We start from the raw sequence: 27,584 nt of genomic DNA, 5'->3' as shown, positions 1-27,584 counted from the left end.
AGGTGGGGAGATTCAGGCTGGATGTGAAGAGGAGGTTCTTCCCCATGAGAGTGGTGAAACCCTGGAATGGATTGTCCAGGGAGGTGGTCAAGACCCCGTCCCTGGAGGTGTTTAAGCCCAGGCTGGCTGAGGCTCTGGGCAGCCTGATCTAGTGTGGGGTGTCCCTGCCCATGGCAGGGGGGTTGGAACTAGATGATCCTTGTGGTCCCTTCCAACCCTGAATGATACTATGATACTATGATACTATGAATATATAGAGCAGTGCTTTCTGGCGTTTGTGTACATAAGTTCTGGTGGTTCTTTAAGATGTCATTCCAAAGAGATTTTAATAAATCCCCTTGATCTGCATGAATAAAATTTGCAGCACTAGTTTCTGCTGACTGCTGTCATGTAAGAGAGGTGTAAGGATTTGATAGAAATTTAAATGAATGTTTGTTTTTTTCCTAGCAATACATTTACAAAGGCATCACTATAGAGTGAGATGAATTGTGTAGGAGAGAAAAAAGATGTCCGTCCCAGTAAGCAGCATTCCTGAGATCAAAAGCAGGCAAGCACAGATAGGAAAGGAAACAGCAATGAAAGCTTTTTTCCTTCTTTTCAGAGAAAGGTTAATAGCCCTTTTTCCTTTTTCTTGAAATGTTTCATGTGATCATCTAATTGAAAAACCATTAAGAAAAATTGCTAATCTAGGAAAAAGAAAAGGCACAAATCAGTTTAATGATTGCAGCTTGCATGTAAGGGAGCTGTGAGAGGCAGTTGAAAACAAATGGTTGAAAATGGGGAAGGAGTGTGCTGTTATCCATCCTTCAACTGACTGTTGTGCCAGACCCATCAATGAGATCCTCAATGAAAGAAGCTTCACAAGTAAATATTTTTCATGTAGTTTGGTTGTTTTCATCTCAGATGAAGACAGCCCTATCACTGCACACGCATTGCATATTGCTCACGTTCAGGTCCTAATATTCAAAAACTTGACCCAATAGCTGGAACCATATTATATTTGACAGGTTCTTCCTGCCCAAGTTGGACAAGCCTGCTCTTGGCTAACAAAACCCCCATGCAATGGTACAGGCTTGGGGCAGAGTGGCTGGAAAGGTGCCTGGTGGTAAAGGACCTGGGGGTGTTGGTAGACAGCTGGCGGAACATGAGCCAGCATTGTGCTCAGGTGGCCATGAAGGACAACAGCATCCTGGCCTGGATTAGGAGCAGTCTGTGCAGCAGGAGCAGGGAAGAGACCATGCCCCTGTACTTGGCACTGGTGAGGCCACAGTTTGAGTACTGGGTTCAGTTCTGGGCACCGCAGTATAAGAAACATATTGAGGTCCTGGAGGGTGTCCAGAGAAACACAGTGAGGCTGTGAGGCTGGTGAGGGGTTTGGAGAACATGTCATATGAGGAGTGGCTGAAGTATTTTATAACCACAAAATTAAACATCAGAGATGTGGGCAACCTGTTTGAGTGTCTCATCACCCTTACTATAATGTGCCCTTCTCAAGCTTCAGTCCATTCCCTCTCACCCTATCACTACAAGCTCTTGTACAAAATCTCTCCCCACCCTTCTTGTAGGCCCCTTCAGGTACTAGAACGCTGCTGTAAGGTCTCCCTAGAGCCTTCTTTTCTCCAGGCTGAACAATCCCAACTCTCACAGCCTGTCCCCATAGGGGAGGTTCTCCAGTCCACTGATCATCTTATTGGTCTCCTCTGTACCCTCCCCAGTGGTTCATTCTCCCATAACCATAGGAAAAAAAAAACCATACATACTCCTTTGTACATAAAGAAATTATGATAATGATCTATTACTTTGCTGGAAACAAGGTTCAATTACTATTTGCAGCAATATCTAGAGCTGTACATAAACATAATTTCACATAAAAATCATAAGTGCCATGTACCATTAATACACATAATAAAATTTATTTCACTTGAGAATAACAAACCTAAAGGAAAAAGAAACCCTTTATCCTTCGTTATCAACTCACTGACAACGGTGTTTGGAATCACACTTACCCCAGAAAAGCCTTGATCACTGCAATGATTCATGTCCTAAATGGTACAGAAAATAATGAGGATATCTGACAGCACCTCAGCTTGCTGCATTACTCTGCATAAATCAGACTGAGTATTAACTACATGTCAAATATCCCTTCAAAACCTTCTAGGCTGGGCTATGGCTACATAAATGTACTCCTATGGGGGTGAGTGAAAATTAATGGGGATCACAGAGTAAAATAAAACCCATCAGAGTCAGAAAGACTGAGCACTTCCTATGAGGCTGAGAATGCAAATAATCACATTGCACGTTTTGTTAAAGGCGTATTGCCTGCAGTAGGGCAATGCTTTGGTGAAAGCCGCATTAGCAGTGAACATGCTGGTTACAGAATCATACAATCATTAAGGCTGGAGAAGACCTTTAAGATCTTTGAGTTCAACCCTAACCCAAATACCATGACCACTGAACTACATCCTGAAGCACCACAGCTACAGCTTCTTGAACACTTCCAGGGATTGTGACTCCACCACCTCCCTGGGCAGCCTGTTCCAATGCCTCACCACTCTCTCAGGAATGTTTTCTTTAATGCTCAACCTAAACCTCCCCTGGTACAATTACAGCTCATTTCCTCTCATAGTACTGCTAGTTATCATGAGTTAAGTAGTTAGTTGGGAGTTACTAGCTGCTACTATTCCTATTCTCTTCCAACCTGGTTTGGTTTATTCTATTCTAAAGTTTTATTCTATTCTATCTTTGAGATCTGTTTGCCCTGGTCTGGCCTTGGGTGTATTTGACTGTCAGAAATTCAACCACAGGAAATTAAAAGCTTCCAAACAAAAGCTCAACAAACAAAACAAAATCTTGAGAGTAAGCAAAGAACTTTTCTTTTTAGTTCATCTCTACCTGAGTTCTTCCACTTTATGTTGTTCTACAGGAGTCATATTGTTTGATAAGAAAATATTTCTCCTTACACACATCTATACAAGAAAGAAAAACTTGAAGGTTAATGGTAGAGAAGAGAGAGGTCTTCTTTACTTTGTATCATGACTATGTTGACAGAAAAGACCTTTTCATGTCCCAAAATTCCCAGGGATTCAGCAGAGAACAAATATGCAACTTCCATGCACTTCTAGGGGAAAAGTGATCCTTGAAATGAAATGTCCTGGTTTAAGTCCAGCCACATTGCAGAGAATGGGCGAGTCAACTATTTTCATGATCTAACTCACAATCCTTCACTCATGGGGAAAAGAAATATATCTGAACATTTAAAAGCTCTTTACACTGGGATTGATGAGAAAGCATTTTTTAAGCCAAAGGATTTTCAGGAAGAGGTCAGACAGGGAAGGAACAATGCATACCTTGCACATATAGGTTAGACAGCAAAGATTAATCTTTTCCTCATAACATCTCTTTTGAGAAAAGCATAAAATGAAATATTAATGGGGATCTTAAACTTGAGTTTAAAGAAACTGCTAACAATTATTTCCTATAGCAGTTAATTAACAAATGTGCAATCCTTCTGCCCAATCCCACATTCTAGATAGCAAACTTTAGTTTAATTCCCATGCTGTTAACAATTTTAATTCATACCTCCTTCAGTATCCCCTACAAAGTAAATCATTTGGAGACCTTAGCAAAAATTAGCTGCTTTTTAATTTATACTAACATAACTGTTGAAACTTAATTAATTATGGTTTAAAACCTTTAGAATAAACCTTTATTAGAATAAACCAAACCAGGATGGAAGAGACCTTCAAGATCATCGCGTCCAACCCATCAACCAATCCAACCCACCCAAACATGTATTAACATTTTACCATCAGACAATACAGTCTTACAAATGACCCTGTCATAGTTTCATAGTTTCATAGTTTCATTCAGGGTTGGAAGGGACCACAAGGATCATCTAGTTCCAACCCCCCTGCCATGGGCAGGGACACCCCACACTAGATCAGGCTGGACAGAGCCTCATCCAGCCTGGTCTTAAACACCTCCAGGGACAGGGCCTCGACCACCTCCCTGGACAACACATTCCAGGGTTTCACCACTCTCATGGTGAAGAACCTCCTCCTCACATCTAGCCTGAATCTCCCCACCTCCAGCTTCATTCCATTCCCCCTAGTCCTATCACTACCTGAGATCCTGAGAAGTCCTTCCCCAGCCTTCCTGTAGGCCCCCTTCAGATACTGGAAGGCCACAATGAGGTCATCTCAGAGCCTTCTCTTCTGCAGACTGAACAGCCCCAACTCCTTCAGTCTGTCCTCATAGGAGAGGTGCTCCAGCCCTCTGATCATGTTTCAATGACACATACAATGGCAAACATTTTGAAGGGCGCACACACCCAGAAGCAGGAAAGCAAATGCTTATACAGAGGAGAGGTATAGCCAGAACAATATCAACAATAGATGAGACTGATCCTTGTCTAAATACAGGGTGGATCTTGATTAAATGTGACTAAATATATAAATCTTCAAAATTAATATTACTTTTTCTTGTGTCAGGCAGGTGCTTCTGACAAAATAATATACAGCCAGACACTTCTGCTTTAACTTACCTCAACTTTTGACTCTTTCAGCTCCCTAAGACTTCCTAGGAAATCTCAGTATTTTACCCTCAGTTTCATTCTGTTCTAATTCTTGGTTTGCGTATATCACTTCTGCCACCTTTTTTTTGATAATCCTTTTTCTTTGTGTAAGCATGCTGCAGATTTTGAATTTACTTTTAATTAGGAAAAGAAAAAGATACAATTGATCCTCCAAGATCTTATCTAGAGCTATGCCAAGAAATCTGGCTACTCTTGGTGAAAAAAATGACAAGGCATTGCAATGTTTCACAGATTCAAATAATAGTTCGGGTTGGAAGGGGCCACAAAGATCATCTCGTTCATTCCCCTTATCATAGGCAGAGACACATTCCACTAATCCAGTTGCTCAAGGCCTCATCCAACCTGGTCTTGAACAACTCCAGGGAGGGCCATCCATGACCTTCCCTGGGCAACCTGTTCCAGTTCTCACCACTCTCACTGTCAAGAATTTCTTCCTAATCTCAGTCTGAATCTGCCCTTCTCAAGCTTCAATCCATTCCCTTTCATCCTATCATTACCATCCTTGTAAAAAGTTCCTCCACAGTTTTCTTGTAGCCCTCTTCAGATACTGGAAGGCTGCTCTAAGGTCTCCCTGGAGCCTTCTGTTCTCCAGATTGAATTGCCCCAACTCTTGAAGCGTGTCTTCATAACTGAGGTTCTCCAGCCCTCTGGTCATCTTCATGGCCCTTCTCTGGACTTGCTTGAGCAGTACCATGTCCCTCTCATGCTGGCATTTCCAAGTATGTATGGACAAAGACACTGTATAGTGGTACTTGATTCATACATACATACATACATATATATATGTATATAAAAATCTGTACCTGATTACATTTGCTACATTGTTAGAATAAAACTTAAGACTTTTGGAGACAGACTTATTTAAGAATCATATAGAAAGATTCCTACTTTGTTTATACTGATAAAATTAATTTATCCTAATAAGTATGCTTTTGTATTTGATATCTAAGCAATGGCAGAGACTATTTGGGAAAGAGAATGGGGTTTAAAAACCCCTAAGAACATTGTGATGTGTCTGTAGCTGGTATAAATTGTCAAAGATCATTGCCACAGTTTATCACAGCATGGTGACTCCCTTCTTCTAGTCACTGACAAAGAAAGAATAGTCCTTTCAGCAGAAAGATTACAGAACTCTCTGGCTATCACTGTTATCTTCTACTTTCCTACTAATCTTGTGCACAATCTGCTGTTATTTCCTTCTAAGCATGATTGTTGTGCATGCACATTGAACCAGGTACCTTGAGACATGATGAAGTTGGCACTTAGACATCATGAAATCAGTGCAGGTGGGAAAATGGCAGTAATTTTATATATTTAATTTGTAAACATAGAGCATGGAGCCAATCTTTAAAAGAAAATATAGCCCAGAAATGTGTGAAAGTGACTTAAGCTCAAAAGTTTTGTTGCTAACCATTTTGATGTTTACTGCCTCTAGACTGCAGTGCAGTACCATTACAGAATCACAGAATGGCAGGGGCCAGAAGGGACCTCTGGAGATCATCTAGTTCAACTCCCCTTCTAAAGGAGATTCAACCAGAGCATTTTGCACAGTATTGTGTCCAGGTGTTAAGGAGATAAGGAGACTCCACAACTTCTCTGGGCAGTTTGTTCCAGTGCTTTGTCATCCTCAAGGTAAAGAAGCTTCTCCTCATATTCAGATGTGTTCTAGTTTGTGTTCCAGTTTGTGCTCATTCCTCCTTGTCTGTTCCAGTGTTTTGTCGCCCTCAAAGTAAAGGTTTTCCTCATGTTCAGATGTGTGCTAGTTTGGGCCCATTCCTTGTCCTGTTGTTGGACACCACTTTCAGAGCCTGACCCCATCCTTTGGACACCTGCCTTTTAGACAGTGCTAAGCATTGATAAAATCACTACTTAGTCTTCTCTCTCATTACACTCTGGTAAAAGCAAAAAAACCACCCAAACAAAAAAACAACCCAAACCCAAACCAACATTTTAGAACAGAAATAAAATGAAACTGGAGTGGAAGCAAAATATGAAAGAATCTGGTCCATCAGCTGCAAAGTTGAACAATTATCATCAACTACCATAGTGTTAACTTTCTTTAGCATTGAAAAAAGACCATTAGTGATTATATAAAAGAAATGGTCCATAATTCCCATCCTCACCATCTATTACTGTAATTTTCAGCTCCTGTGGTTCCCAAATGGTCAACAATATGTCAGAATGACATTTGTAATGACTAAACTGAATAAAATTTGTTTTGAGCCTCTAAGTGCAGTGAAGTAGTCACTTTGAGACCTTGCATACCCATACCTCATCCACTGTGTTTATGCTGGATGTGTGACTTGTTAGACAGTAGAACTTTTCAATGAGACATCCACTTTAGAATCAAATGAACTGTATCTTAAAATAGCCCATTCCACTAAATTAAGTTAAATGAGTTTCATTATTTGTATCAAAATTTACATTTGAAGCCCAAGCTGCATTTATGCAGACAGAGAACTTGCAGGCAGAAAGAAAGGCAAAAATGAATATTTCTATTCAATTAAAAGTAACTGAGAAATACCATTATGGTGTAACACAGCAAAGGGCTTTACTAAATAGACTATTTTTCAGCTAATTTCTCCTACCAGCCCATACCCAAAAAACTAAGTATGCACAATTCATGTCCTTTCTGAGCTAAGGTTTAAAAATATTCACCCTCTTTCACAAAGCAGACCCATATCACTTACATTTAGTTAACTACAAGCTTAAATTAGAATTCTACTGCTATTTAATATTACCGGCACTGAATTTCCTCTCTTCCCTCACACAGGGACAGTATTGTCAGTCCAAGTGGCCTGGAATAATTCAAGAACCATGGCTTAAAATAGGTTACTGCATCTAGGACTGTGTATGGTATAACACAAAAGCAGAAGGAGGAAAAAAAAAGGCCTTTGGCATTCGAAGAAGCCACATTTTGACAGCAGTCTTGGCCAAGAAACCAAGCAGCTACTCATTCAGTTAATGAAGTGCCAGGTATTTGAAATCAACATTGCTTTAAATATCTGCCCAAAATATTTTTAATAGTTAATTTGCAGAGAGAAATTCAGAACTTCATGACAATAGTAAGGGAGAAACACTGACTGGAATAACAAAATACAGTGGGACTCATGATTTGGTTTGTCTGCTACATTTTACTACTAAAACTTACATTTTTAACATACACTGCTGGGTACAAGAGCTATTACCTACATTGTTCTTTCTTGTCCACTCCCTTTCCATGAGTAAATTGTACCATAAGATGGATTTTTGCATTTGGTCTCATTTCCACTCATATTTTTAATCCCTCTGCTTAATTTTTTGGTAGCTTTTAAGTATTATCATTTACATTTGCACTAGATGATCTGGAAGGTTCCTTCCAACCAAATATATTCTGTGATCCATTTAAAAGCTAGAAAAAGGGTTGACGAAGTAATAAATCACTATTATTACTAAATGTAGTTATTCATTTTGTTATGATTAAGGACAAAGCTTTACTTTTGGATTAAATGTATGAAATGCAAAACATTTTTTTAAACCAAAAAAAAGTGATTGAATTTTTTGGTACTGTTGTTGTTTGGAAAAAAGAGAAGCAAACACTACAGATCCACATATCTAATATTAATACAACTGCCCTAAAGTTGGGGAAAACTGCTAGTGACCAGCCACAAACTGGATTTAATTCCATTCACCAACACTCATCTATATAGATAGAGGATAGGATCTGTCTTTACAAGAGCCACGAGAATGATCAGAGGGCTGGAGCACCTCTCCTATGGAGACAGACTGAGAGAGTTGGGGCTGTTAGTCTGGACAAGAGAAGGCTCTGGGGAAACCTTATTGTGGCCTTGCAGTGTCTGAAGGAGGCTACAAGAAAGCTGGTGAGGGACATTTTAGGATGTCAGGTAGTGATAGGACTGGGGGGAATGGAGCAAATGTAGAAATGGGGAGATTCAGCTTGGATGTTAGGAAGAAATTCTTCCCCATGATGGTAATGAGATGCTGGAACAGGTTGCCCAGGGAGGTGATGGAAGCCTCATCCCTGGTTGGTTTTAAAGCCAGGCTGGATGTGGCTGTGAGCAACCTGATCTAGTGTGAGGTATCCCTGCTCATGGCAGGGGGGTTGGAATGGGATGATCTTTGAGGTCCCTTCCTACCCTGACGATTCTGTGATTCTGTGATTCACAAGAATGCCTCTTCAAATCCATAATTTACAAGCCCTAGAATTCTGATTTCAGTATAAAACTGTGAAGCTCACAACTAAAATGTTTTGGGTTATAAGATACTGCCCAGACTGTTCCAGGAGAAAACGTTTCCCACATCTCTGACCATTTTATCTCCACCAAATTTACTCTCTCCTTGCATGGAACTGGGTGCCAGTGGAAGATGGGGCAAATCTTTACTATTTAAGACAGTAGGGACAGGTCTAGATGGTGTGGAATTTGGAATTTGACTCATTTTACTGTCATGAGTTAGGTGACAGCAGAATGTAAAGATTGCAGATATTGGAGACAGAGCTGTTTATAGATGACCCAACCAGGTAAAGTCTGTTGGCCCAGGGAGTTGGTGGAAGCCCCATCCCTGGAAGTTTTTAAGTCCAGGCTGGATGTGGCTCTGAGCAACCTGATCTAGTGTGAGGCGTCCCTGCCCACGGCACCGGGGGTTTGAACTAGATGATCCTTGAGGTCCCTTCCAACTCTAATGATTCTATGTTTCCCAAGTGTCAGTGATGCCTGCTGCTAATAATATTACCAGAGTACAGAAAGTGTTCCCCAAACCACCAATGATGACTGAACATATCTGCTCAGGAGGAAATGTCAAGTTAACTAGTTGCACTGGTTGTTCCAGCAACCAATTAGACACCATGCAGATTTTAATTACAACAGGCTTCCATTCTCCACATTTCACTGTTCTTTGTGCTTACAAATACAGAAGTACCTCAATAAAGTAAACAAAGTCAACTTTACTTTTTTTTTTCTTTCCTTTAGCTTCTCCAACACTTTACAACTTACATACTAGGGACCTGAATTTCAGAACATTTCAATATTTATTGAGCTGTAATATTTTAAGACCAGGGGGTTTATTACTTTACTTCCATAAATGATTGCCTAATACCCTAAGAGGCCATCGAAAAAGTATGCAAGGTTATACAGGTAGTGGTAGTCTACAAACACTTCTTTTTTATTGCCTTATAAACAGATAGTAAATGGATTTGCTTATAGTAGTACTTTGAGACCACCCCCAGTGGGCAAAATTAACAGTGCATAGTCTTAGTAATATTTCACCTCTTTGTTTTTAGGCTTTGAAACTAAATGTTGGGCTCTTCTCACCGGCCACTTTTAGCTAAACGAATGATCAATCTATCTGGTTAATCTTGAACACATTCATTCAGCAGTTTGATATTTATGATCACTCACTGTATATCAAGGGAATTTTTAATGTGCTCTCTAGGACAAAAAAATAGTTGTGATTTTAGTCACCAAATGCATTTTGATGGTAATACTAATAGCCCCCACAGTTACCTTCTACACCCCACAGTGACCTTCTACACAGTGGAGTAATCAATGGAAAGCACCATCAAACGTGATACTTTCCTGTTTGAACTGAAAACTTCCCAAATGCAGAAGACTGAGATTAGTACTGAGATGAGTCCTGTGTCCACTTTTGGGGCCCTCAGTTTAAGAAGGACATTGAAACACTTGAGCATGTCCAGAGAAGGGCAACAAGGCTGGGGAGAGGCCTTGAACACAAGCCCTATGAGGAGAGGCTGAGGGAGCTGGGATTGTTTAGCCTGGAGAAGAGGAGGCTCAGGGGTGACCTCACAAGCCCTATGAGGAAAGACTGAGGGAGCTGGGATTGCTCAGCCTGGAGAAGAGGAGACTCAGGGGTGACCTTATCACTCTCTACAACTACCTGAAGGGAGGTTGTAGACAGGCAGAGGTTGGTCTCTTCTCCCAGGCAGCCAGTACCAGAACAAGAGGGCACAGTCTCAGGCTGTGCCAGGGGAGGTTCAGGTTGAATGTTAGGAAGAAGTTCTATACAGAAAGAGTGATTGCGCTATGGAATGGACTGCCCGGGGAGGTGGTGGAGTCGCCATCATTGGAGGTGTTCAGGAGGAGACTTGACAGGGTGCTTGGTGCCATGGGTTAGTTGTTTGGGTGGGTTGGATTGGTTGGTGGGTTGGACGCGATGATCTTGAAGGTCTCTTCCAACCTGGTTTGGTTTGGTTTGGTTTAGGTTTAGATTCGAGGTGAGGAGAAAGTTCTTCACCGAGCGAGTTGTTCATTATTGGAATGTGCTGCCCAGGGAGGTGGTGGAGTCACCATCCCTGGAGGTGTTCAAGAGGAGATTGGACGTGGCACTTGGTGCCATGGTCTAGTCATGAGGTCTGTATTGATAGGTTGGACTTGATGATCCTCGTGGTTTCTTCCAACCTTAGTTATACTGTGATGCTGTGATAGTCAAAAAGCTTGGAAACTAAAATATGAATTGATTGGGAAGGAGGGAGGGACTTTGAATATCCACACATCTGGTGGAGGTAAAATAAGGGGAAGAAGAAACATAAAAATGGTGATTGGCATTTTAATAGTCATATTAAAGGCAGGTGATTCTTAGAGCTGCCTTCCAGTACCTGAAAAGAGCTGGACAAGAAAGGTGGAAAGGAACTTTTTACAAGGGCTCATAGGATGAGAGATTGAGCTTCATGAGGGCAGATTTAGAGTGGAGATTAGAAAGAAATTCTTTCCAGTGAGGCTGGTGAGACACTGGAACAGGTTGCCCAGGTTGGTCACAGATGCCCCTTCCCCAGAGGTGTTCGAGGCCAGGCTGGATGAGAAACCTGGGCTAGTGGAAGGCGTTCCTGCCCATGGCAGGGGGGGTGGAACTAAATGATCTTTAAGATGCCTTCCAAACCATTCTATTAATCTATGAATCTGAAAAGGACATTTGAAAGTTGAGAGGAAAAGTATTCCTAAGAAGAGGGATAGCATAGTATCCCTTGATAGCAAGCAGTGACAGTGAGTTTTGTGTGAGGAAATGCAGTCAAGATGTTCTGGAACATCATGGATATTTTATGGGAGATAGAAGAGAGGAATTAGATTGTCACAGAAATGGAGGGACAATGAAAACTGAATCATGAGGTCCTTCTTCCATTAACAGACAATAAAATCTGCATCTATTGCATTCTATTTTATCACACTAAGGACAGCTTAAACAGATATGCCCTTTCCCACTATTTGGAAGGTAGGCAAGGTAAAAAATAAATAGGTAGTCACACTCCTTATCTTGATGGTTTTAATACTCAATAATTTCCCACTCTGGCATGAGTTCATCTCTTCAGACAAGCTAAAGGAGCTCTTGGTCATGTAAGTCCTTGTAACCACTTTCTCTCCTTCTGTTTGTCACCTCACAACCTTCTCTTTGTTTTTGGCTAATTACAGAACATAGACTCATCAGATTGCACACATTATTTTTCCTTTGGCTTTCCAGAGTAACATATAAAATATGACAGAGGACATTAGACAGAAAATTTTAACATGATGTCAATGGAAAGCCAGAGTGCAGATTTATCAAAGTACAGGAGATATGATTTGCTCAATATTATTTATCCAGGAGATATTATTTTCTTTAAATGACAAACACAGAAATATTTGAATGCCTGCTAGAAGTTTTCTGCAGTTTATTAAATCTTTTACTATGCCTAGTGATTCCCCAGCTATCTGAAGTCAAATGGCCTACCTCTGAGGTGCTGTTAGGATAAGAATAACTTACAGGCTAAGCTTTGCAAGACACGTAGAATCAATCATTTTTACTATTATAACCAAGACAAATTCCCATTAGAAACTATTGCTACACTTACAAGCATCTAGTTTAAATTTTTATATACTTGGTGTGGCCAGCATAGCTGCACTGTCTCTCAAATTACTTTGGTAAATCTAATTGATTTAATAAAATCACACTCAAATTGCTATTCAATTACTTAGTCTTCTCTTCAGGAATTTTACAATCTTGAGCATATAGCAGAACGAGAATATAATTAAAGGGCTTATTCATTAAAGGAATACTCTGCTGGTAGGTCAAGTGAGGTTCTCACAAGGTATTCAAGCTGTGCCACTTCTTTGTGCAAAGGGTATTGTAGAAAACTGGAAAATTAGAAATATTTGCTAATGTACAGGAGGAGATAAGCTTCTTCACGCAGTGAGTGCACAGAATGTTTATCTCATAGGAGCATGCACATTTATTGCATATTCATAATGTTTATTAAAAATATATGTGGTGTCTATTTTTTCCCTATTTTAATTTGTTAACAAAATAATTTACACTGTTAAGAGGGGAAAGAGCTTCATAGAATCATGTGTAGAAATTATGCAAAAAGCTACACAGTTCAGTGGTTTGAGTAGGAAGAGGCAACGTGTGTTTTCACCCCAGAAGGCAAAATGTATCCTGGGCTGCATCAAAAGCAGTGTAACCAGGAACAGGATTCTGCCCCTCCACTCTGCTCTCATTAGAACCCACCTGGATTGTTGTGTCCAGTTCTGGTGCCCTCAGCATAAGAAAGACATGAAACTGCTGGGGCAAACCTTTATGAGAATAAACCTTTATTAGAATAAACCAAACCAGGTTGGAAGAGACCTGCAAGATCATCGTGTCCAACCCATCAACCAATCCAACCCACCCAAACAGCTAACCCATGGCACCAAGTACCCCAGCAAGTCTCCTCAGGAACACGTCCAATGACGGCGACTCCACCACCTCCCTGGGCAGCCCATTCCAATGGGCAATCACTCTTTCTGTATAGAACTTCCTCCTGACCTCCAGCCTGAACCTCCCCTGGCAGGTCCAGAGGAGGCAACAAATATGATCAAAGGGCTGGAGAACAGGCTGAGAGAGTTGGGGCTGTTCAGACTGGAGAAGGGAAGGCTCCAGGGAGACCTCAGAGCAGCTTTCCAGTACCTGAAAAGAACCTTACAAGAAAGCTGGGAAGGGACTTTTTACATGGTCTTATAGTTACAGGATGAGAGAGAATGGATTAAAGCTTGAGGGGGGCAGATTTAGACTGGAGAAGAAATTCTTGGCAGTGAGGGTGGTGAGACACTGGAACAGGTTGCCCAGGGAGGTTGTGGATAACCCCTCCATGGGGGTGTTCAAGCCCAGGTTGGATGGGGCCTTAGGCAACCTTGTCTAGTGGAAAGTGTCCCTGTTCATGACAGGTGGGATGGAACTAGATAATCTTTAAGGTCCATTCCAAACCAAACCATTCTATGAATTTATGAGACCTTTAAAGGTCATCTAGTCCAACACTCTTGCCGTGAGCAGGGACATCTTCAAATACATCAGTTTGCTCAGAGCATCCCTGTTTCCAGGGATGGAAATTCTACCATTTCTCTGGACAACCTGTTCCAATGTTGCACCACTTTCACTGTAATAAGTAGCTTCCTTATACCCAGTCTAAATCTTCCTTATTTTAGTTTAAAATCATCACCCCCTGCCCTGTTGGAGACACCCTGCTAATAAAATTGTCCCCATCATTCTCATAGGCTTCCTTTGAGTACTGAAGGGCTGCAACGAGGTGTCCCTGGGACTTTCTCTTCTCCAGGCTCAGAAGTTCATTTCCATGTATAGACACAGAAAAGGAAAGTGAAGCTACCCACAGCCATGTGGGTGTCACACAGGTGAAATGCTTCAAACCCACACAAAGGAGTGGAGCAGACATGTTAAAGATCCTGTTGAAGGAGTGCTAGCACACAAGTATGTAGGGCTACAGATATTATGTTAAGTTTCACTCTGGTACTATGGACCCACAGCACCTAGAACCTCTAATGAGTAATATTTTTTCTGTTCATAACAAAGTATCAAAGTAGGAAATTGCTTTCCATTTTGATGAATGAGGAAACTGAAGCAGGGAACTACTGCCTGTCTTCTTCAGGCCCGAACATACAGCACAGACCAATTAATCATGAGGACAGTGCTGTGGTCAAGACCATCACATCCCTTTTCCTTTTTTTTTTGTTTTATCAAGGAATTTGTCTCAGCTTGAAGCTGCAATAAATCTTGCTAAAGTGAGATGTTACTCTTCTGAGCACAGCCAGCTTGTCATTTCCCCACAAGCAAACAGGCTGCTTGCTCTGCAATTCCAGCTTGCTGCTTAGCATGGCTTAGAACAGTTTCCTGAAAAAAAGAAATAAATATCTCTGTTACCTAGAGTAAATGTGGAGAGGGAAATCACTTCTGCTACTGCCTGTGGGCTAAGCAGGCTCTTCCAAAGAGCAGCTTGACTCTGCTAGTAGGGGTGGATAAGCCAATTCAGCTTTTCCTCCCTTTGCACTTTTCAAGGAAGTTCTGCTCTAGTTGATGTTCATACAGAAAGAGTTGATACTGCTTTCTGCAGCTAACTTTCTATATTTATTTTAATTGAATATTTAGAGTGCTTGAAGATTTTAAATAGATCCAGAAACACAGAAAACAAAAATCCTACCTATGGAATATGATGTTTTCTCTTAATACATGAAAGTAACACTCATTGATTTCCATGAGAGCATTCACCCTCTTAAATGTGATCAGTCCAAAAGAAAATCCACTCTGAGAAAAGAAGTAAATAAATTTACTACACTTTCATTCTCTTCAGTTTTAATAGTTGAAAGCAGACTAGCAAAAAAATATCCAAATACATTCTTAGAGCCCTCCAAACACATTTCAATTCTCTAAGGTAGAATATATTAATTATCTAATTAGCATATATCCTAATTTGTGTAAAGTATCATTTCCTCAAAGTAAAAATTAAAGCAAGTTTAACTTTTGCCTGGCTGGGTGTGCCTCTGAGCAACTTGATCTTGTGTGAGGTGTCCCTGCCCATGGCAGAGGGGTTGGAATTGGCTGATCCTTGAGGTCCCTTCCAGCCCTGACAAATCTATGAGTCTAAACAAATCTGCTTAGGAGTATTAAGAGCATTTGTGTATGTGTGTGTGTGTGGTGTCTGAATCACTTCACAAGCAGTACAGACATTTATAAGTAGTCCAGATTTTAAACCAGCACCAGATTTAATGCCACAGTTTTTAAAGCCAGGTCTTTGACCAAAATTTTGTGTTCAAATCATACCTGACATTCACAAAGCTTTTATACCATAAATTTGCTTTGGAAAGTGATGGGTCAGGGATTTGCTATGTTACCATGAGAGAAAGGTTTATTATATTCAATGTTATCACTTACCTTGACATATCAATGGACCAGCCTTCTTTTTTTTGTCCAGACCAAACAACTTAAATTTTGGTATGATCTTATCTGACTGTTAGATAAATCTTGCAAAAAGATTACTGAGGATGTGAGGAATGATGCCTCTGTGCTACAGAATTTTAGCTGGATCGTACTATCATAGTATCATTCAGGGTTGGAAGGGACCACAAGGATCATCTAGTTCCAACCCCCCTGCCATGGGCAGGGTCACCCCACACTAGATCAGGCTGGACAGAGCCTCATCCACCCTGCTCTTAAACACCTCCAGGGACGGGGCCTCGACCACCTCCCTGGACAACCCATTCCAGGGCTTCACCACTCTCATGGGGAAGAACCTCCTTCTCACATCTAGCCTGAATCTCCCCACCTCCAGCTTCATTCCATTCCCCCTAGTCCTATCACTACCTGACATCCTGAGAAGTCCTTCCCCAGCCTCCTGTAGGCCCCCTTCAGATACTGGAAGGCCACAATGAGGTCACCTCGGAGCCTTCTCTTCTGCAGACTGAACAGCCCCAACTCCTTCAGTCTGTCCTCATAGGAGAGGTGCTCCAGCCCTCTGATCATCCTTGTGGCCCTCCGTACATCACCTGCATGCATCTGAAGAGCTACCTACACTGAAATGATGGCTACCTGCATGTGGGACACCACCCTGTTAGATTTCTTCATACAATCATTATACCACTGTATTTTTCCTAATGATATCTAAGCAACCTAGACAAAACCCACAAAAATTGAACCTCTCTTACAGAAAAATATTCCAAAAGGGTTTGATAACAATACAGTGAATTTTAGATATGGTTTTTTTTATGTTTAAATTTACCTAAGATGACTTTCTTTACTAGAATAGAACATAAAGCCATCTGCATATCCATATGTATGTTCAACTCCTGTTCCCACAGCCCATAACAAAACAGAAAATTACTTTGTCAAAATGTTAAGGAGGATGATCTTAGAAAATAATAATAACAACAATAATGCTATCATAATATATTGTATAATTATAACATAGAAATATAGCATAAAATATGTTATATAATTATGTCACAACATATTGCATTATGTAATATATTCTAATATACTATAATATTTTATAATATACTATAATATTTTATATGATATGATATGATATGATATGATATGATATGATATGATATGATATGATATGATGTGATATGATATGATAATAATATGCCAACAGCATCTTCATCTGAAGGGATCCTACAGGAAGGATGGGAAGGGACTTTTCATAAGGGTGTCTAGCAATAGGACAAGGGGGCATGGTTTGAAGCTGAGGGAGAGTAGGGTTAGAGTGGATCTCAGGGAGACGTTCTTTGGTATGAGGGTGGTGAGACTCTGGAATAGGCCACTCAGGGAGGTTGTAGATGCCCCCTGCCTGGGGGTGTTCAAGGCCAGGGTAGATGAGGCCTTGAGCAGACAAGTCTAGTTATGAAGTGACCCTGTCCATAGCAGGAAGGTTGGAGTAGATGATCTCTAAGGTCCCTTCCAACCTAAGCCATTCTATGATCCTGTGATCTCTGACTTTGTGAGTGGTGTAATAATTGGGGGTTGCCTTACCACAGCAGCAACAAAAGTTTGAGTTTCCAGCTGTTGGAGAAGTAAAGAGGAATATCAGCAGAAATGCTCTCCTGGACTTTCAGTGGTCAGACCTTGGTCTGTTTCAAAGACTCATCAACAGAGTCCCTGAAGGACCAAAGAGCACAGGAAGGCTGGAGATGGTTGAAGAAGAAAGCCTTAAAGTTCCAGGAAAAGGCCATCCCCACATTTGAAAGATGAGTCTGCGGGAAAAAGACTCTGGCTTGACACTCAGTTTGGTGGGGGGGGTGGGGGGGGGAAGGAGGGGGAAAGAGAGTTTATGGTTGTTAGACATAAGGAGGAAATTCCTTAAAATTTGACTGGTAAATCACTGAAACAGGTTGCCCTGGGACGTGGTTGAGGCGCTGTCCCTGGAGACATACAAAATTGGACTTGCTGTGATCTTGGGCACCCTGGTCTAGTTGGAGGTGTCCCTGCTGACTGCAGGGTCATTGGACAAGATGACGTTTGAGGGTTCCTTCCAACCTGATGCAATCTGTGAATCTGTGACTTAATTCGTCCTCTTTTTCAACCTCCATGAACAAAGATTGTTTGAGTATGAACTCAGATTGTTTGATTGTTTGAGGCTTTGAGGCCTTGAGCACAGCCCTATGAGGAGAGGCTGAGGGAGCTGGGATTGTTTAGCCTGGAGAAGAGGAGGCTCAGGGGTGACCTCATTGCCCTCTACAACTACCTGAAAGGTGGTTGTAGCCGGGAAGGGGTTGGCCTCTTCTCCCAGGCAACCAGCACCAGAACAAGGGGACGCAGTCTCAAGCTGTGCCAGGGAGGTTTAGACTCGAGGTGAGGAGGAAGTTCTTCCCCGAGCGAGTCATTCGTCATTGGAACGGGCTGCCCAGGGAGGTGGTGGAGTCCCCATCCCTGGAGGCGTTCAAGAGGGGATTGGACGTGGCACTTGGTGCCATGGTCTAGTCATGAGGTCTGTGTTGATAGGTTGGACTCGATGATCCTCGAGGTCCTTTCCAACCTAAGTTCTATTGTGATACTGTGATACTGAGTATTATGACAGATTCCTCTTTTGAGTAAGGTGAAAACAGAGGGAATTCTAGAACCCTAAAGAGCAATTTACAGTTTTCCCTTCTAAAACAGGGAACTGAGAGCCTATATTTAGAAACACAAATGTGATCCCTTATCAGAAAGAGTCATTTAGCTGGGTCTCAAACTACTAAGTCATATTAGGTCAAAGCAAAACATCTTAATCATCCCTCAACAAATTGATTAGCAGTCAGCAGTGACTGAGAAACTCAGTGATCTTTTTGCCTGAAACACTGGTTAGTAATTGGACTCCCTCTCGTTGTACAAATCTCATCAATCACCAGAACCATGATGAAACCTCATTTTCATTTCTTCTCTCATAAAAAAAGCTATTTCACCATTGTATTGCACTGAGCTTCTGCCAAGGAAACCCAACCATGTGCAAGCATTGTCCCAGTTCAAGCTGGGTGCTTTTTAAGGAAGACCACAAAGTTCCAGACCTCCAGTGTCTGGAGTGTCCAGCCCAGTGGGTGGACACAGGAAATTATGTATTTCTTCCCATAAATCCTACACCATAATAAAGCTGCCTGAGAAGTCAGTTGCTCTCTCTTCCTCTCCACATCCCTGGGTGTAGTGAGCTCCCTTATCTAGTGTGTATGGGATGGTTTCAGTCTTATCAGTGGCTTTCTTGGTCTGACTAATTTTGCTGTGCAGTCTTGGCCTGCTTGGGTCTAGTCCCAGGGACTAAGGGGAGGCAGTTTCAGACCTGGCCAGCCTGAAACCAGCTTTGGGGCATGTGCTGAACCCCAGGCTGGGAGAAAAGGAGTACTGGATGTTGGTCTGATTTTGTGGAGGGTTTTGTGTGAAGCTTTTGGCTTAATGAGCTTCTGTGTTAAGCCCAGAATCATAGAACCATAGAATGGCTTAGGTTGGAGGGGACCTCAGCGATCTCCTGCTCCAACCTCCCTGCATTCCTGTGTATTTTGTATGCTTTACTACGCTCACCACTATGCACCATAATATTGCACTGCAGCTTGTGAAAAACTTTTCCATTTAAGCTTTCCACTACTCCAATCCTACGTGTAAAGCCATCTTCTTTTTGCCACAGAGGTATGAGAGCAATCTGTCCTGCTCTAAACCACAACAAACATACATGCACCAGCAGAAAAAAGCATTAATACTGACATAGCCAGAGCCAGAAAAAAGCATTAATACTGACATAGCCAGAGCCTGAACACCCAACAATCCACACTTCAGCATTCCCTTTTTTATTAGCTCCTGCTTATCCCATTGAAAAGAACAGACAAGCAAATGGAAGGAAAAAAAAATAGAATAAGCCCCACTGTTATTTTTCAGATACATCAAGCACAAAGCACAGTCCTGCTAAAGTTAATGATTGCTGCTGCAGTCTGCAGTTTTGTCAGTGACATCTCGTACTTGATTGTTTCCATGGGAACCAACAAAATAAAAGGAACTGTTGATATTCTGCTATCTGTTGTCAACACAATCTTGGTACACTGCATTTATTTCCTGACTCTACTCACATCAAAAACCTAATTAACTGAGGTTAAAAAGAACTTCTGGCATTATAAAAAGTGGTTTTCTGCAGCTGACTCCTCAAATAAGCTTCACCCAAGAGCGAGAGATGGAGAACAAAACACTAGTGAGTATTAAACTGGAATCAAACATTTCTTTCTTCGTACAAGGATTAAGAGGTCTTTGGAACAAGGAGCTCGTGCCTTGCCCCTTCAGCCATGATGTCTACAGCAACATAAATGCTATGGATGTAGTGCTCATGTAATCCACTTAGGCAGAGTATCTCCAGTCTCACAAGAAACAAACTATGAGGACTTTTTACCTTTCATCTCCTATAGTCCCTCCTTTTAAATTGCACAAAAACCTGCTCCATAGAAATAAAATAGTTATAATTAATTGGAAACTTTATCATGTGAAAAAAGGAGATGAAACTAGGTTACATTACTGAGTCCAAAGTGATGGTTATACTAATTAATTGTGTTTTACACAGCTATTTTAGAGACCAAACACATTTCTATGACTAGGAGAATGAGTCTGCTGTCCTATGTGTTGTTTGCTCTTTAATATCTCTTATCTTCCATAAGACACGTACTGGATAACAAACAGCACACACTGTGACTAATCCAGAATTGATGTGCAGTGCTGACTGGATGGTCAGCTGCTGCCACAGATAACAAACACCACTCACATTTTGCCTGTTTTCTTCACCCACCCCACAGCAAGGAGGAGAAGAGAAAACTAATTGCAGCCTTTTTCCTCTTGCAGGCAGGGTGAGTTTCTTACAGCCTCTATGATTTTTTTTTTCATTCACTTCCCCAGAAACTCTTCTTAGCCAGAAGAGTTTCAAGCAATGGATCTCAGAACATGTATATAAACACAGCTAAATGTTATTACCATCTGGAAGGAAGCATTTTAGAGCAAGGGAAGAGAGAAATTGGATTTTGGATCGTTATTAATTAAGAGGCAGGAAAGCAAAATATGAGAAAGGTAGATTATTCCACTGAAGCTGCTTAGTTTCACTATATACCTCACCACCTGGTTGCCCAGGGAGGTGGCTGGGGCTCAGTCCCTGGAGATATTCAAGGTGAGGCTTGACAACCTGATCTAGTTGAGGATGCCCCTGCTGGCTGCAGAAGGGCTTGGACTGGATGTCCTTTGGTGGTCCGTTCCAACCCAGTCCATGCTGTGATCATTAGCTGGCCTAAATTCTGGACATTCTATATACTGCTCAGGGCACAGAAAATACTCTGCAAAGTTCCCCTCACTTCATCCCTTTTGAGGATGACTAAAAACCTTAGATACTAGACTGATACCAGAGAGATGAACCAAAATATCAGAGAAATGGAATAGAAAACTTGGGTAATTTTGGTAAAACAAATTTAACTGTATTACTACAGAACCCTTTCTTCATTGCCTAGATATTTGGCCTTTATATATGAGTGTCATTGTAATTCAGATACTGTGTCCAGTTCTGGGCCCCTCAGTTTAGGAAGGAGGTTGACTTGCTGGAATGAGTCCAGAGAAGAGCAACAAAGTTGGTGAGGGGTTTGGAACACAAGCCCTATGAGGAAAGACTGAGGGAGCTGGGGTTGCTCAGCCTGGAGAAGAGGAGACTCAGGGGTGACCTTATCACTCTCTACAACTACCTGAAGGGAGGTTGTAGACAGGCGGATGATGGTCTCTTCTCCCAGGCAGCCAGTACCAGAACAAGAGGACACAGTCTCAGGCTGCACCAGGGGAGGTTCAGGTTGGATGTTAGGAAGAAGTTCTGTACAGAAAGAGTGATTGCCCATTGGAATGGGCTGCCCAAGGAGGTGGTGGAGTTGCCGTCATTGAAGGTGTTCAGGAGGAGACTTGATGGGGTACTTGGTGCCATGGGTTAGCTGTTTGGGTGGGTTGGATTGGTTGATGGGTTGGACGCGATGATCTTGAAGGTCTCTTCCAACCTGGTTTGGTTTATTCTATTCTAATAATAAAGTAACCGCATGTTTGGATTACACAGTTAAGACACTAATTAGAGTAACAATATGTTAGAAGTTAATTATGATTAGAATAACACCAACAAACTGATTTAATCACAGTAGTGAAGGTCAAATCTTAAACAGAGCGACAGTTAATTTTCACTGAGGAATGCACTAAAATAGCATTTAATTACTTATTTTCCTTCTGTAGTGTCTATCCCACTATACCAGTAAAACAAACAAACAATTCTGAGCAAAACTGAACAGCATTCTGAGGAGGGGACACTTTTTTCTCCTTGAACCTTTCTCCTTCAGATCTTAAGCACCTAAGTGCTATTTAGACTGATACTAATGATTGTTACTTTACCTCATCCATTGCCTGCTGACAGAACTCAGAGCAAACAACCAGCACCATCAGTAATATTATTTACTCTGCTTCTGCTCCCTCTTAGTAGAAGAAAAAAGCAGAGAAGCTACCAAAATTCCTGTGCGACATTTAACGCTGTGGATCAAGAAGGAAATGAAGTTTGAAAACTAATTTCCTCATTGGTTTAACAAAAAATGTCCATTGATGATGCACAAGAAAAATAAAATCTTTTTTTGTTGTTGTTGTTTTTCTTTATTTTGGATGGATATTCTGTTTATTAAACTAATCATTTGACAAAGTGGCAGATATGGCAGACCTATTGTCAAGGTCCAGAGACATTAAATGCCTCGGTCCGGAGACACAGTTCTTTTAAATATTCCCGTGTTGTGAAATTAGAGGCACAAACGAGGCCAAAGTATCAACAGCTAGACTATTTATTACATAAATAAAGTGGACATAAGAAAGGGAGAGGGAGAAAATAGAAAGGGAGAGAGAGAAGAGAGAGAGAAGAGGAAAGGAATTATATTACCACACCCCTCATCCCCACCAAGACAGTTAAAGTCTGTGGAGGAAAGGTGCTGCAGGAGATGTTGGGTTTGTAGGGAAATGGTGCTGAGGCTTTTGCTGGAGAAGAGCTGTGGTCCTCTGGGGAGATGTTGGGTTGGTACAGGAACGGTGCTGAGGCTCCTCTGGGCAGCCTGGGTCTGTAGAGAAAGGGTGCTGAGGATTTGGCTGGAGCTGTGGTCCTCCGGGCAGCTTCTTTTCTCCGGAGCAGCATTGTCCCGGCTTTCTCTTTTCAGCGGCCTGGCCCGTCTCCCGTGTTTTCCTTCATCTCCATTTTTCTCCCCATTTTTCTCCTCTGTTTCTCTCTCTACAAACCAGTCTTTTATACAGTTTTTAGTCCTTAGGTATGTATTCAAATATTGTCCCTCAGGAATTCCAGGGGCAGGAAATAATCCTTAGGTTCTGTGTATTGCTGTGTGTTTGGGCAAGATCCTGGCTGGAGGGGGGGAAATGTCTGTCTACCCCGTCTCCATCCAGACAAGGCCCCCCACATTCCTTACACCGCAGGAAACAGGTGGTAAAACCTATTGTATCACCCTGCCCAGGGTACTTGATGGGTGGAGATTATCTTGCCCTAAAGGTGTGATGGCTGGGTCCTTGGGTCCATTGTTGTAGTCCCGTGTTATCACGATGCAATCACAAGCTGATTTGCATCCAGGATTGGTGGACAGGATTCTTTCCACCTTCTTTCCAGTGGCTCTGCTATCAGTTTATCTTTGTTGACTCACATCAACAGAGATAAACTTATTAGACTCTCACACCTATTGAGATGTTTTCTGCTTTATTCCAGTCTTCTTATTTTGGAATATGAAGAATTTTGCATTTATAAACAAAGAGTATTGTGCAACAACTGCCTGTCCCTCAAAGAATAAGCAGAGATGAGATATAATGGGTTCAATTGGTAAGAAAGAAAGATAGATTCCATTAAGTATCCTGAATGTTGTTAATACATAATGAAGGAGCAAGTGAAATAACAGAGCTGAACTCTAATTACCAGGATTTTCTGTGATCTTTTAATGTTGATGGTATGCAGGCAAAGAATAAAAATGTTTTAAAGAACAATACCAGAAGGAAACAATAATTGGCAGTGATTTTCCTCTCCTGTCCTTAATCCTGCCAACAGAAGAGATGGCCTTAAGAATTAAGTGTCTGTAATGAAATGCTGACATTGTAGCTAAGGCTGAACTGTGACAAACAAAGAAGGAATTATCTTGAAAACTGTGAATCTTCAAATGTGGACAAGTAATTGGAGATAATAAGTATTTCCAAAAGACAATTTTTATCACAAAAGAACTGCAAAATGGGAAATTAAACCAATTAAGAAATAACCAAGCAGCTCATTTTAACATGGACATTCACAGAATCATACAATTGTCAGGGTTGAAAGGGACCTTATGGATCATCTAGTTCCAAACCCCCTGATATAGGCAGGGACACCTCACACTAGATTAAGTTGCTCAGAGCCACATCCAGCCTGGCCTTTAAAAAAATCCAGGGATGGGGCTTTCATCACCTCCCTGGGCAACCTGTTTCAGTGTCTCACCACCCTCATGATGAAGAACTTCTTCCTAACATCCAATCTGAATCTACCCACTTCTAGTTTTGCTCCATTCTCCCTAGTTCTATAACTACTTGACGTCCTAAAAAGTCCCTCCCCAGCTTTCCTGTAGGCCTCCTTCTGATGCTGGAAGGCCTCAATAAGGTCTCCTTGGAGCATTCTCCAGACTGAACAACCCCAACTCTCTCAGCCTGTCCTCATCAGAGAAGTTCCAGCCCTCTCATCATCCTCATGGCCCTTTCTCTGGTCGCATTCCAGAGACCGGTCCATTCCCTATTTACCATTCTAATGTTGTTTTGTGAGACTTTCAAAAAGGAAACTTTAGAGACAAAAAAATATAAATCTACATTATTTTTACCAATATTCAAGCAGAATTTCAGATTTTGCCCCCCTAGAATCAGGGTTATTTCATCAATACTTTAAACTTGAGTTATGCCATATGCTAAACATCAAAATTATTTAAACCAAAGTGACTAATGAAATGCTTCATATTTTTCTTAGGAGCACAGAATTTCTGGCATGGTGGAAAATGAGGTTTTCATTGAATCAGGAACTATGTGATAGAATGATTCTTTCAGTAGGGAAAAAAATAAATATCAAAGTTATTTTCATTTGCATTTTATTGTTTTAATTGCAACATATGAATTTCCTGCTGCCTAGCTTGGTTAACACTGAATTAGGATTATTCTACCAGTTGTTTTCTGCAAAAAAGCCAGGAAGGGACTTTTGACAAGTAGTGGTATCATGAGAGGGAAAGGATTGAAGCTTGAGAAGGGCAGATTTAGATTGGAGATTAGGAAGAAATTCATGACAGTGATGATGGGGCAATATTGGAACAGGTTGCCCAGGGAGGCTGTGTATGTTCCCTACCTGGAGATGTTCTAGGCCAGGTTGGATGAGGCCTTGAGCAACCTGGTCTAGCAGAAGGTACTCCTCCCCATGGCAGGGGGGGTGGAACTAGATGACCTTTAAGATGTCTTGAAATCCAACTCATTCTATGGATCTGAAAAGGGCATTTGAGAGTGAAGAGGTAATACATTCCTAAGAACAGGGATAGTGTAGTATCCCTCCATACCAAGCAGTGGAAGAGAGTCCTGTGGAAGGTATCCCTGCCCATGGAAGGCAGCTTGAAACTAGTTAATCTTTAAGGTCCCTTCTAATACAAACCATTCTATGAATCTATGCTAATGACATGCTTTGTGCTGTATGTATGCGATCTTGAGAGGCAAAAAGATAAAAATCTGTGTAAAATCTGGATAAAGCGACTACACAATGTTATGGTAACCACTGACCCAAAATTGGGTGAATATACTAATTCAATAAAGATCATCATAGATGTTGTCACAGTCTAGAGAGGGAAAGAGACTCAGTTTTTTTGAATATTTCCACGTTATGAAATTAGAGGCACAAACGAGGCCAAAATATCAACAGCGAGGCTATTTATTATACAAATAAAGTGGGCAATCACTCTTTCTGTATAGAACTTCTTCCTAATATCCAACCTGAACCTCCCCTGGTGCAGCCTGAGACTGTGTCCTCTTGTTCTGGTACTGGCTGCCTGGGAGAAGAGACCATCATCCGCCTGTCTACAATCCCCCTTCAGGTAGTTGTAGACAGCAATAAGGTCACCCCTGAGTCTCCTCCTCTGCAGGCTAAGCAGCCCCAGCTCCCTCAGCCTCTCCTCATAGGGCTTGTGTTCCAAGCCCCTCACCAACTTCGTTGTCCTTCTCTGGACACGCTCCAGCAAGTCAACCTCCTTCCTAAACTGAGGGGCCCAGAACTGGACACAGGACTCGAGGTGTGGCCTAACCAGTGCAGTGTACAGGGGCAGAATGACCTCCCTGCTCCTGCTGGCCACACTGTTCTTGATGCAGGCCAGGATGCCATTGGCCCTCTTGGCTGCCTGGGCACACTGCAGGCTCATTTTCATCCTACCATCAACCAGCACCCCCAGGTCCCTCTCTGCCTGGCTGCTCTCCAGCCACTCTGACCCCAGCTTGTAGCTCTGCATGGGGTTGTTGTGGCCGATGTGCAGAACCCGGCACTTGGATGTGTTCAATCTCATGCCCTTGGATTCTGCCCACCTGTCCAGCCTGTCGAGGTCTCTCTGTAGAGACTCTTTACCCTCCAGCAGATCAACTCTTGCCCCCAGCTTGGTGTTGTCTGCAAATGTACTGATGATGGACTCAATGCCCTCATCCAGATCATCAATAAAGATGTTAAAGAGGATGGGGCCCAGCACTGATCCTTGGGGCACACCACTAGTGACTGGCCACCAGCTGGATGTGGCACCATTCACCACCACTCTCTGGGCTCGGCCCTCCAGCCAGTTCCTAACCCATCGCAGTGTGCTCCTGTCCAAGCCATGGGCTGACAGCTTGGCCAGCAGTTTGCTATGGGGGACGGTGTCAAAGGCCTTGCTGAAGTCCAGGTAGACTACATTCACAGGCCTCCCCACATCCACCAGGCGGGTCACATGATCATAGAAGGAGATCAGTTTGGTCAGGCAGGACCTGCCCTTCCTAAATCCATGCTGGCTGGGCCTGATCCCTTGGCCATCCTCTAAGTGCTCTGTGATTGCACTCAGGATGACCTGTTCCATGATCTTGCCTGGCACTGAGGTCAGATCCATCCCTAGGATGAATCCCATCTGGTCCCATGGACTTGTGGGGATCCAAGCAGCTGAGCAGATCACCAACTACCCCATTCTGGAACAGAGGAAAACTATGCTGGTCCCTGGCTCCTTCTGCCAGCTCTGCAGGCCAGCTGTCTGGAAGACATTCTGTCCTGCTAGTAAAAATTGAGGCAAAGAAGGTGTTAAGTATCTCTGCCTTTTCCTCATCCTTTGTTACAACGTTCCCCTTGGTCTGCTTAAACAGGCAGACCAAGAATAAGTCTCTCACAGATGTAGAGAAATGAAAATGTTTAGAAATTTGAATGAATAATAATAATTTATTTTGCTTATGTAAATAAGGTTGTTAAAGATATGCAGGACACTGGATGGTCTTCAATTTGTCACTCACCATCAACAATTGTTGGCTATGTCAGGTCATGCAAGACAGCATACTACTCTGCATTCTTTATTTCTCTTGAAGGCCTGGTGGATAGGTAGCAACTACATTTATAAAAGGAGTATTCTCCATTTGTATTCTCTAGTCTACTCTAAATCAAAATCCCTAGCAACAACTATGGTGTAATCGAAGCCTTGTG

The 27,584-nt window shown here is 42.0% G+C and overlaps 1 protein-coding gene across 3 annotated transcripts in view; it reads right to left on the bottom strand.

The window, feature by feature from the left end:
* CCDC102B (coiled-coil domain containing 102B) overlaps window positions 1-27,584 on the bottom strand; it is a 152,579-nt gene that overhangs the window by 56,772 nt on the left and 68,223 nt on the right. The window contains exons 6-7 of one of the 3 annotated variants that reach the window (XM_068147757.1): window positions 15,048-15,151; window positions 14,651-14,740 (exon numbers count right to left, since the gene is read on the bottom strand). The exons of the other annotated variants lie outside the window; for them this stretch is intronic. Coding sequence (XP_068003858.1) covers window positions 14,728-14,740; window positions 15,048-15,151 — 117 coding nt within the window. The 3' untranslated portion in view covers window positions 14,651-14,727. Of the gene's footprint in view, window positions 1-14,650; window positions 14,741-15,047; window positions 15,152-27,584 lie in introns of those variants that run through there. 3 annotated transcript variants of the gene reach the window in all.

This window comes from Melanerpes formicivorus, unplaced genomic scaffold, assembly GCF_026170545.1.
Source record: "Melanerpes formicivorus ecotype bairdi unplaced genomic scaffold, bMelFor1.0.p_v2 SCAF_15, whole genome shotgun sequence".
NCBI classification, from domain to species: domain Eukaryota; kingdom Metazoa; phylum Chordata; class Aves; order Piciformes; family Picidae; genus Melanerpes; species Melanerpes formicivorus.
Note: the sequence above shows the minus strand (reverse complement) of the source record. Positions and strands in the feature narration are given on the sequence as shown.